Here is a 12524-nt window from a genome sequence, read left to right on the forward strand (position 1 = left end):
CTGTTATAATTTGTGTCTGGCTTGTCCCAAGCAACATTGGGTAATTTTTCAAAAAGGGAAACGTGTGTATGAGCAATGTTGGACTCAATCAAATTAAAACTGGAAAGACATCAGAAAATATGGAATGTCGTGTCTTAGCGCTTTCAAAGAAAAACATTTAGCCCTTAGATTCTAACACACCATCGAAACTTCACAGTAAATACGCAAGCACAGTCACATATATCTCTGGTAAATGTTTATTAAGGGTCTGAACTAATAAGACAGTGCACTGACTGTTAACATTTGAGTGACCCTAAGATTAATGAGACTGGTTATTTGCTTTTCTTATTTGTTACGGTTAAACCAAGGGAAACAGGATCCTCTAACATAACAGTGACTTTCAGGCCTTTTGCCTCCAGGATCTGCAAGTGCTCCATTTCTCTGATTGATTTCTTGTTAAACAAGCCATCATTTTCCTCCTTCTGGAGCATGGCTTGGTACAGGCTGTCATCCAGTGTTATTTTGCTTTCTCGAATGCTCAAGATACATACTGGAGGGTCTGAATCACTGATGATGGGTGGTTTGTAGAAGAGTACCACCAGTTGCTCATCACCACACTGGTAGCTGATGAGCCCTGCACAACCTCCATCTGGATTTTCTGTGAAAGTAATTTTCTTCTCTTCCCCCATTTCAACAGGCTCCAGTGGTGACATTGCCTTTCCAGTCACAATAAAAAGCCTACGAACAAGGACATTCATTCAACGATTTAACATTGTTGAAATAAGAGAATTCATAATAAAATAGAACGGAATTTTTTTCATCATCATGTCATTGATCTTGTATGCAGTAAGGGAGGTACTTGAGGCAAAGCCCATTTACTTGGGCCTCCATCGCTTTACTCATCCATCAACATTTCTGACTCATTTGGGGATTGGGTGCATGAGCTGTGGAAATGAGGTCAATTCTCCCATAGTTTCCTCAACAACACTGGGCCACTGGGGTGCCTGAGGAATAGGCCATTGAAGGCTTTCCAATTGTAAGAGGCCAGGCTCTTGCACTACCAATCATTCAAAGAGATTGATTCTGGGACAGAAACTGGCCCACTTAACAAAGGAAGCATTCCCTCTGGATACCCCACTACTTCAGTGTGCACCGATTCTGAATTTCCTGTGTTTTGTGCCCAGTGATCCCAGTAATGAATTAGCATCAATTCCACGCAGTCATGTATGTCCAATTCCAGGAATTGGGATGGATCCGCTCCACATTCGTGGGTGACTGAAGCTCTGCCTTTCCCAGAATCCCCAGCCCCATCAATCAACAATTCCCAAGTTAAACAGGATTAGATAGACAGGATTTATTCCCACTTGGAAATAAGTGGACGTATAAGTGAGAGGCAACACGGTTTTGTGGAGGGGAGGTCATGTCTCACAAACTTGATTGAGTTTTTCGAGGAAGTGATGAAGATGATTGATGAGGGTGGGGCAGTGGATATTATCTACACGGACTTCATTCAGGCCTTTGATAAGGCAGACTGTGAAGTCGCATGGAATCAGAGGTGAGCTGGCAAGGTTGACATAAAACTGGCTCGGTCAAAGAAGTCATGATGTGGAGATGCTGGTGTTGGACTGTGGTAAACACAGTAAGAAGCCTGACAACACCAGGTTTAAGTCCAACCAATTTATTTGATAGTAAATTTACAAGCTTGAGGTTTGCCCCTTCATCAGGTGAATGGAGAGTTCTGGCCTCAGACAGAGCATATAACAGCACAGACAGTTTACAAATTACTGATTAGAATGCGAGTATTTACAACTAACCTGCTATTCAAGTTTTGAAGAGGCCGACAATGTGAGTGGAAGGAGCATTGAGCACAAGTTAAAGAGATGTGCCTTCGGGTAAGCATTCTCCAAGGCGGCCTTTACGACACATGACAGCGCAGAGTCGCTGAGCAGAGACTGATAGCCAAGGACGGTCTCAACAGGGATCTTGGGTTCATGTCCCACTATCTGTAACCCCCATGACTTGCCTGGGTTTGCAAAACCTCACTTACTGTACTGTCTGGAGACAATACACATCTCTTTAACCTGTGATCAGTGCACCTTCCACTCACATTGTCGGCCTCTTTAAGACTTGAATAGCAGGTTAGTTGTAAAGACTCGCATTCTAATCTGTAAACTGTCTGTGCTGTTATATGCTCTGTCTGAGGCCAGAACTCTCCATTCACCTGAAGAAGGGGCAAACCTCGAAAGCTTGTGAGCATACTATCAAATAAATTGGTTGGACTTAAACCTGGTGTTGTCAGACATCTTACTCGGTCAAAGAAGACAGAGGGTAGCAGTAGAAGGGTGCATTTCTGAATGTAGGGCTGTGACATTTGGTGTTCTTCAGGGATCAGTGCTGGGAACTTTGCTGTTGTAATATATGTAAATAATTTGGAGGAAAATGTAAATGGATTGATTAGTAAGTTTGTGGACGGCACAAAGGTTGGTGGATTTGCAGATAGCAATGAGGACCATCAGAGGATAGACAGGATATAGATCAATTGGACACTTGGGGGTAGAGATGGCAGATGGTGTTTAATCCGGATAAATGTGAGGTAGTGCATTTTGGAAGGTCTAATACAGATAGAAAATATACAGTAAATGGCAGAGTATTGATAGGCAAAGGGATCTAGGTGTACAGGTACACAGGTCACTGAAAGTGATAATGCAGGTGGAGAAGGTAGTCAATAAGGCTGATGGTTTGTTTCCCTACATTGACCAGGGTACTGAGTTTAAAAATTGGCAAGTCATGTTGCAGTTTTATAGAACCTTAGTTCGGCCGCACTTGGAATATAGTGTTCAATTCTGGATGCCACACAACCAGAAGGATGTGGAGGCTTTGGAGAGATTCATCAGGATGCTGCCTGGTATGGAGGGCATTCGCTATGAGGAGACCCGATCCTCTACACTAGTAGAGAATCCCACCCTCCCACCTCCTCTAACCTAATTATAAGTGTGGGGAATTTTTTTTTATTATATTTTTTATTTTTCTGCTGGTAATTGCTTCAGGGATGGCAGTTCAGGCAGTAAGCTGCATCTCCTGTGGGATGTATGTGGTGAGGGAATCTAGTAGTGTTTCAGGTGATTTTACTTGTAGGAAGTGTGTTAGATTGCAGCTTCTGGAGGAGCGTGTAAAGGAGCTGGAGGTGGAGTTAGAGGAACTCCGCATAATTCGGGAGGCGGAGGTGGAAATTGATAGGAGTTTTAAGGAGATTGTCACTCCTAGAAATGAGTCTTGGGTCACTGCCAGGAAGAGGGGAAAGAAGCAATCGGGGGGACAATCCCCTGGGGCTGTTCCCCTCCAAAATAGGTTTTCGGTCCTGGAGGCTACAGTTGAGGAGGAATCAACTGGGGATAGCCAAAGGGAGCAGGCTGCTGGGGGTGAGCCTAGTGTGAAAGCTCAGGTGGTTAGGGGATGTAAAAGATTGGGCCTCGTGATTGGGGACTCCACAGTTAAAGGGACAGATAAGAGAGTTGGAAGTAAAGGTAGGGACTCAGGGCTGGTGTGTTGCCTACCAGGGGCTGGGGTCCGGGATGTATCAGAAAGGGTATTCAGGACTCTTAAGGGAGAGGGAGATCAACCCCAAGTTATAGTTCATGTGGGGACACATGACATAGGGAGGTTAAGGGAAGGGGATATTAAGCAGAGATTTATGGAGTTGGGGTGGAAGCTAAAGGCCAAGTCAGACAGAGTGGTTATCTCCGGACTCTTGCCTGTGCCACGGGATAGTTTAGAGAGGAATAGAGAGAGGGAAAGTTTGAACTCGTGGCTGAGGGGTTGGTGCAGGAGGGAGGGGTTCAGGTACTTGAGCAATTGGGGCTCATTCTGGGGAAGGTGGGACCTCTATAAGAGGGATGGTCTACACCTGAATCAGAGGGGGACCAATATCCTGGGGGCTAAATTTGCTAAGGCTATGCAGGGAGGTTTAAACTGATTCGGAGGGGGGGGTGGGATCCTGAGTAGAGGGGTTGAAAGTGAGGGGGGCATAGATGGGGACTGCAATGCACAGCATCGCAGGGGTGGGGTGGAGCAGGGTTTGAAATGCGTATACTTTAATGCGAGGAGTATTCGCAATAAAGTGGATGAACTTGCAGCGTGGATCAGTACCTGGGACTTTGATGTTGTGGCCATTTCAGAGACATGGATAGAGCAGGGGCAGGAATGGTTGCTGCAGGTCCCGGGGTTCAAATGTTTTAGTCGGAGTAGAGAAGGAGGTAGGAGGGGGGGAGGGGTAGCATTATTGGTCAGGGATTGTATCACAGTGTCAGAGAGGAAGTTTGATGAGGACTTGTCTGTTGAGGTAGTATGGGCGGAGATTAGAAATAGGAGAGGAGAGGTCACCCTGTTGGGAGTCTTTTATAGACCTCCTAAAAGTTCTAGAGAGGTTGAGGAAAGGATTGCGGAGACGATCCTGGTTAGGAGTGATAGTAATAGGGTAATTGTTATGGGGGATTTTAACTTTACTAATATTGATTGGAATTGCTATAGCTCTAGCTCGTTAGAGGGGTCAGTTTTTGTGCAAAGCGTGCAGGAAGGTTTTTTGACTCAGTATGTAGATAGGCCAACTAGAGGTGAGGCTATATTGGATTTGGTGCTGGGAAATGAGCCAGACCAGGTGCTAGACTTGGAAGTTGGTGTGCATTTTGGTGATAGTGACCACAATTCGGTTACGTTCACCTTAGTGATGGAAAGGGATAGGCATGAACCTCGGGCTAGTGGTTTTAGCTGGGGGAAGGGTAATTATGAGGCTATTAGGAGAGAATTAGGAAGCATAGGTTGGACTAGGAGATTACAGGGACTGGGAGCGTCTGAAATGTGGAGTTTTTTCAAGGAGCAGCTACTGCGAGTCCGTGATAGGTATGTCCCTGTCAGGCAAGGAGGAATTGGTAGGGCTAGGGAACCGTGGTGCACCAAAAAAGTTTTTTCGTTGGTTAAGAGGGAAAAGGAGGCTTATGTTCGGATGAGACGTGAGGGCTCGGGTAGTGCACTAGAAAACTTTAGATTGGCTAGGAGGGAGTTGAAGAGTGAGTTAAGAAGGGCTAAAAGAGGACATGAGAAGACTTTGGCTGATAGGGTTAAGGAGAATCCTAAGGCGTTCTATAGGTATGTCAAGAACAGAAGGTTGGTCAGGGCAAGATTAGGACCAGTTATAGACAGCAGAGGGAAGTTATGTGTGGAACCGGAGGAGATTGGAGAGGCATTGAACCAATATTTCTCTTCGGTGTTCACGCAGGGGGACATGGATATAGCTGAGGAGGACACTGGGTTGCAGGGGAGTAGAATTGACAGTGTTGCAGTTGATAAGGAGGATGTGCTAGATATTCTGGAGGGTCTGAAAATAGATAAGTCCCCTGGTCCGGATGGGATTTACCCCAGGATTCTCTGGGAGGCAAGAGAAGTGATTGCTGAGCCTCTGGCTCTGATCTTCAGGTCGTCGTTGGCCTCTGGTATAGTACCGGAAGATTGGAGGTTAGCGAATGTTGTCCCATTGTTTAAGAAGGGGAACAGAGACTTCCCTGGGAATTATAGACCGGTGAGTCTCACTTCTGTTGTGGGCAAGGTTTTAGAAAAAATTATCCGGGATAGGATTTATAGTTATTTGGAGAGTAATGAATTGATTGGAGATAGTCAGCATGGTTTTGTGGCGGGTAGGTCGTGCCTTACTAACCTTATTGAGTTTTTTGAGAAAGTGACCAAAGAGGTGGATGGGGGTAAGGCAGTGGACGTGGTGTATATGGATTTTAGTAAGGCATTTGATAAGGTTCACCATGGTAGACTGCAGAAAATGCAGATGTATGGGATTGGGGGTGATCTAGGGAATTGGATCAGGAATTGGCTAGCGGATAGGAGACAGAGGGTGGTGGTTGATGGTAAATATTCATCATGGAGTTCGGTTACGAGTGGTGTGCCTCAGGGATCTGTTTTGGGGCCACTGCTGTTTGTAATTTTTATTAATGATCTGGATGAGGGTATAGTTGGGTGGATTAGTAAATTTGCTGATGACACCAAAGTCGGAGGTGTGGTAGATAGTGATGAAGGGTGACATAGTTTGCAGGAAGACTTAGACAGGTTGCAGAGCTGGGCCGAGAGGTGGCGGATGGAGTTTAATGCGGAGAAGTGTGAGGTAATTCACTTTGGTAGGAATAACAGATGTGTCGAGTATAGGGCTAACGGGAGGACTTTGAATAGTGTGGATGAGCAGAGGGATCTAGGTGTATGTGTACATAGATCCCTGAAAGTTGGGAGTCAAGTAGATAAGGTTGTTAAGAAGGCATACGGTGTCTTGGCGTTTATTGGTCGGGGGATTGAATTTAGGAGTCGCAGTGTCATGTTGCAACTGTACACAACTCTGGTGCGGCCGCACTTGGAGTACTGTGTGCAGTTCTGGTCCCCACATTACAGGAAGGATGTGGAGGCTTTGGAGAGGGTGCAGAGGAGGTTTACCAGGATGTTGCCTGGTATGGAGGGGAGGTCCTATGAGGAGAGGCTGAGGGATTTGGGGTTGTTTTCGCTGGAAAGAAGGCGGCTAAGAGGGGATCTTATTGAAACATATAAGATGATTAGAGGTTTAGATAGGGTGGATAGTAATAGCCTTTTTCCTCTGATGGAGAAATCTAGCACGAGGGGGCATGGCTTTAAATTAAGGGGTGGTAGTTATAGGACGGATGTCAGGGGTAGGTTCTTTACCCAGAGGGTGGTGAGGGAATGGAATGCCCTGCCTGCTGCAGTTGTAAATGTGCCTAGTTTGGGGGCGTTTAAGAGATCCGTGGATAGGTTTATGGACGAAAAGGGATTGGTTTAGGTTAGTGGGTCATTGTTTTGTAACTGGTCGGCGCAACATCGTGGGCCGAAGGGCCTGTTCTGCGCTGTAATGTTCTATGTTCTATGTTTTTTTAAACTTGGTTTGTTCTCACTGGAGCAACGGAAGTTGAGAGGAGACCTGATATAAGTCTACAAGATTATGAGAGGCATGGATAAAGTAGATAATCAGAAGCGTTTTCCCAGGGTGGAAGAGTCAGTTACTATGGGTTTAATGTGTGATTTGCAGGGTTTAAAGGAGATGTACAAGGCAGATTTTTTACTCAGAGAGTAGTGGGTGCCTGGAACTCATTGCCGGAAGACGTAGTGGAAGAGGATGCGGTAGTGACTTTTAAGGGGTGTTTTGACAAGTACATGAATAGGATGGGAATAGAGGGGTATGGTCCCTGGAAGGATAGGGGGTTTTAGTTAAGTCGGGCAGCATGGTCGGTGCAGGTTTGGAGGGCAAAGGGCCTGTTCCTGTGCTGTAATTTTCTTTGTTCTTTGTTCCTTCAAAGTCCTTCAAAGATGGGGAACTGTGTGAGCTTATACAATGTTATATTGTCATCTCCGATGTTAAACATGCCGGAGATTATTTTAACATGGGTATTAATACAATTGATCCAAGTCTGCTCAACTTCCACACTTGTAATTTTCCGTACAGTTCACTCCCACCTTAGACAGGAAACACTGAGCTCCGTGTCCTACTGCCCTGGCTGAGATTGGATAGCAGAGTGCAGACAGGGAACTGAACTGGAGAAGTGGTCTGTCTGACTCTGAGCCAATGTGAGCAGTGTATTTTACTCAGTGCTGTTCAATATTGTTTCAGGAGGGGAAAGAAGGCCAGGAACTGGAAGAAAATACTTACTGTGGATCAGTCAGCGTGATGGTCTTGGTGTCATTTTTGACATAAATGTGGGCAGGAATGTCACCAGCCTGCTTTCTGTAATAGAGAATACACAATAAGTGTCAGATACAATAGAAATTAGAAGGATCACTCATTCCCTGGTTGTAGGGTTGCTAACCCTCTGGGACTGTCCTGAGATTTGTCGAACTGAAGATTAATCTTGTAGAAGCTGGCAATCACGCAGTGGAACCTCCAGGAATGCGTTTCCACTATTGTTGACAAATGCACCTGGTGGATATATTTATGAAAGTGTCAAACTGATTGGTTTGATTGACCTCAGCAATACAGAACTGTGTAAGGGTGTAAAAACTGTCCTTGCTGTAACAGTGCTGGGAGCAGAATAAAATCAGCCCGGGCTCTTAGTCTGGCTGGCTAATCATTGATCAGTGCTGGAACATTCATTTCTATGAATATTGTCTAAAAACAGTGGTGACAGCTCCTTTACTATGTTGCTTGTGGACACTAATTGTCCATGCTGACATTTATACCTGACTCAATGGAGAAAATGATGCCCATGGACTCTATAGTACATTCTAATCTCTGCTCCCCAATTAGCCCATGAAGGTGAATTATGTGTTTCATATTTTAACCCGAATTAAGATCAAGCAGCTTGACATTGATAAGGAATTGAACCTGGAATTTACATGGACAGTACTAGTTAGTTGGTCTCAGATATGGTCTCAAAGTTACATAATGAGGGCAATTCTTCCAGCCTGCTGCACTGCTCGAGTGCTGTCCTCCTGGCACTGCCCACTGGGCATCCTGGCACTGCCCACTGGATGTTGGTCAATGTCAAGGGGGTGGGTCCTGAGGGGGTGGGGCCTACTAAGATTGTGAGGAAAGGGGTACCTGATGGGCACTTTGCATTAGCAATTGGTTGGAGAGGGAGGGAGGAGGATGGATATGGGGAGTTTCAGGCTGGGCATTGGGGTGGGTGGTCATGGTGGCTACTGGTCAGGAGGGCCACAAAGGCTGCCAATCAGGGACATGATCCAGGGAAGCAATTGAATACTGGCAATCAAGAGGCCGGTGATGGATTGCCAGTGCTCATGCACTGAATTCACCATTGACAGATCGACACATGCGCAATGGCCCACTCAGTGCACTGATGACAGTCTCTCCAGTAGTCCCTCTATGGCACACTGTGATGCACAGACTGCTGGAGATTGATTCAACTAAGCCCGCCCAAAAATGAGTGGAAAAAACCCTCCTATTCCTGTCTGTTGGGCCGTTAAGATTTTTTTGGGGAGAATCGCTCAATGCTCTATTTTGTTGAATTTCTTTCAGTCACTTAGACGGAAATCTGCCTTTATTCAGAGCTCAGTATCTTAATATAAACACTTTCTCAGTGAGCTTCACATAGGATGCAATTCTTATCACTTGTCATATCCTGCAAAACCAAATGTTATACTGACAACATATTGAAGATAAACTTTCCCTTAAATGTAGAACATAGTTAATACTTAATCAGCAATTTCCTGTTTCTGCTGAGTAACATTAAAACTCGTTGGAACAAACTTTGTGATTTTTTTTCCCCATAACTACAGTCCTGCAAGATCTTGAATGGAAAGTAGCTGCTAGATAAAGGAGTCCCAGGTCTAATATCTGTGCAAATCCGCAAAATCAAAAAACATTCTATCATTTGTCATGAAATAAATCAGCGAGCAATCTGTTTTGCTGCTGTCATAAATCATTAATTTAAAGAATTCTGTCTGGACAAGGATACAGTGAAAATTGAACATACGAAGCTTGACTTGCACCTTGTCAATTACTATTCACTTCAAAGGATGAAACTGCACTGAAGCTAAATGTATAGAACATACTTACCCTAGGTCAACCTTCGTAATGCTTTATATTGGGCCACTTTTGATGTTATAGTTGGTACTGATCCCAGTGGCAATCCATTAATTACGATTGCCATTCTCAGAATAGCCTCATTATCCTAACTCTCTGTTCCCTGTTAGTTAAACAATCAGCTATCCATGCCAATATAATAATAGCTTAGTATGGTAACTTTTTTATGTGGCAGCACCTCAAAAGCCTTTTCGAAAACAAAATATACTCCAGCTTCTGGTTCCAACACATGAAGCTGAAATAACCCTTTGTTTTTAACATAGAATCCCTACAGTGCAAAAGGAGGCTATGTGGCCCATGGTGTCTGCACTGACAGCAATCCCACCCTGGTCCTAACCTCAAAATCCCACACATTTACCCCACTAGTCCCTCTAATTGTTGCATCCCAGGACAGTAAGGAGCAATCTAGCATGGTCAATCCACCCAACCTGCACATTTTTGGACAATAAGGAGCAATTTAGCATGGTCATTCAACCTAACCAGCACATCTCTTAGACTGTGGGAGGAAACTGGAGCACCCGGAGAATTCCCATGCAGACACAGTGGGAAAAGGTGCAGACGGTGACCGAAGCCGGGAATTGAATCCAGATCCCTGGAGCTGTGAACTTTGAAACAATGATATGGACCAAGCTAAATGTTCCAGACATACTTACGTTGGGTCAGCCTTGATAGAGCGTGTTTGTGGGTCACTTGTGGGGATAGAACGACTGCAATTGTTGTAACAGACATAGGTAGTGTTTCCCATTCTGCTAGCCTGTAAAGGAGAATAGAAAGTTATCATCAGATACAAATGCAGTTTTAAAATCTAAAATGCTCCCTGATAGTAGGGTTGCAAACTCTTCAGGAATATTCTTAAGTCTCAGAAATTGAAGGTTGATCTGCAAGAATCGGCTGCATGCAATCTGGGGCCAGTAAATTAAATCATAGAATCCTAGAGTGCAGAAAGAGGCCCTTCGAGTCTGCACTGAACACAATCCCACCGACCGGGAGAGAGGCGGGGGGAGTGAAAATACTAATGAGAAAAGCATGGAGAAAGCAGGAAAAGATACTGGCAGCTCACATTAAAGTGAATCCAAACTCTTCCATTAGCAGATAAATAATAAAAGGGTGATAAAAGAGTCAGGCTGATTAGGGGTTTAAAAAAAAGGGATTTGCATGTGAAGGCAGGGGAAATGTGCCACTTTCCCCTTTCACAAACTCTTTGGAGCCAGATCGACCAGCAGTGTTGTATTTGACAGACGTCTGATGTGGGAGATGGCAATTTCACATCTTATGGCAAGCTGAACTCTGATTGTGAAGAGAGATGCTTCAGAAAGTAGTAATTATTTGACTCTTACCTGGCTCCTGGAAGTGTTGCTGCGATGCTTTGGCTCTGGATTCCTGTCTGATGTGCAGACTGAGGCTCACCATCTCTGGTTTTATATGTTTCAAACTAGCAATAGGATTAGTCTTTCAGCCAATCACAGTACAGTTACTTGGAATTTCAACATTATTTTTGATCAATTTTACAGAGAATGGGTGTTGCTGGCAAGGCCAATGTTTATCACCATTCTGGAATTTCTGTTTAAGAATGTGGTGATAAGTCAGGCAGAATCTATCTAACCAGTATGACAGCCGACCAGCTTTGGAGATTTGCTGTGTAGAGTCAGGTAATGAGTCCAATATCCAATCCTTGATAAGCTGCAATTTATTTCAGTTAAACACTGAGAAGACCAAAGTTTTTACCTTCAACCCCACCACAAACTCTGTGAACTCACCATCAATTCCATTCTGTTCCTTAAAGCAAGGAATCTGAAAGGAGAAGAGGACTGGAGAAAAACTCAGCAGGTCCAGCAGCCTCTATCAGGAGACCTGCTGAGTTTCTCCAGCCTCCTTTGTTCTTGTTCCATTCTGCTCCATGGTCACTTTGAGCCAGAATGCTGACAGTTTTGTCATCGAGTCTGACCCCGAGCTGAGCTTCAGTCTCTATTGCTGTACATCAAAAAGACATCTCCTTCCACCTCAGGCTTTGTAACAAAAATTGTGGATTTCCTGAGTGGCGGGTGATGTTAAAATTCTCTCTGGAGTGACAGCCTGACACTCGATTAACCGTGGAAGTGGAAAAGTTGGGTTCAGCTGCATTAATAACTTAGTAGTTGAATGACATTAGTCAATAACCTCAATCTGCTCCTGTCCTTGAGGTAAACTCAGTATTTTAAATCAATCCAATTCAGTTTTATTAATTTAAATTCAAAGCTTTGTCAAATGTTCTGCAAGATTGTTAAAGAGATTGACTTATGGGAATGACTCTGATACTCTGACCCCCCTTTGCCAATCGATGATGGTTTTGGACTGTTGTAGTTTGGAGTTTACAGTAACTATTGACCATTATGTCCTCTGCCTGCCAGACTGGGTTAAGAGGGATCTTTTCTCAGTGACTCATGCCCACCATGACCACAGTCCATTTTCAGGGGTTGAGAATGATTGTTCTCTGGAGCAGTGTACCTGGTGGCTGTGGTGAGTGTTTGATTTTACTTTGGAAGGTTTTGACTGCATTTCCGGTTCGCGGGATTTTTGTGAGTACTTTTTATTTCCGTAGTGGAAGTCAGGCTAGGGGCTAGTTGGGAAGGGAGAGCGGGGGGAATAAAAAGAAGGCGGTAATAGACAGCGGGCAGCGACGGGAGCAGGCAGCGGAGTCAGTGGGAGCAGAGTGAGAGCTATAAGGGCTTTGGCTCGCTGGGCTTAGGCGAGAGCAGACATGGGCAAGGTGAGTTGCTGGTTCCATCTTTCCTGTGTTGCATTTCGGTACATATAATTCCAAGGGAGGTCAGGACATGGCAGGGGCTATGGGGAGGCGCTTTAGCTGTGTCAGGTGCCACATGTGGGAGTTCTTGGAGGCATCACGTCTCCCGAAGGCCCACATCTGCGTCTAGTGTTTAGAGCTGCAGCGTTTGAGGGCCCGGGTCAG

At 44.9% G+C, this 12524-nt stretch overlaps 1 protein-coding gene across 1 annotated transcript in view; it reads right to left on the reverse strand.

Annotated features, from left to right (window-relative positions):
• Window positions 1–220: 220 nt before the first annotated feature.
• Window positions 221–12524, reverse strand: part of LOC145356929 (uncharacterized) — a 32762-nt gene continuing 20458 nt past the window's right edge. The window contains exons 3-6 of the mRNA XM_080209930.1: window positions 11303–11368; window positions 10231–10331; window positions 7685–7759; window positions 221–717 (exon numbers count right to left, since the gene is read on the reverse strand). Coding sequence (XP_080066056.1) covers window positions 312–717; window positions 7685–7759; window positions 10231–10331; window positions 11303–11368 — 648 coding nt within the window. The 3' untranslated portion in view covers window positions 221–311. The remainder of the gene's footprint in view (window positions 718–7684; window positions 7760–10230; window positions 10332–11302; window positions 11369–12524) is intronic.

This window comes from Carcharhinus amblyrhynchos, chromosome 22, assembly GCF_965287045.1.
Source record: "Carcharhinus amblyrhynchos chromosome 22, sCarAmb.v2.hapA, whole genome shotgun sequence".
In the NCBI taxonomy this organism is placed as follows: domain Eukaryota; kingdom Metazoa; phylum Chordata; class Chondrichthyes; order Carcharhiniformes; family Carcharhinidae; genus Carcharhinus; species Carcharhinus amblyrhynchos.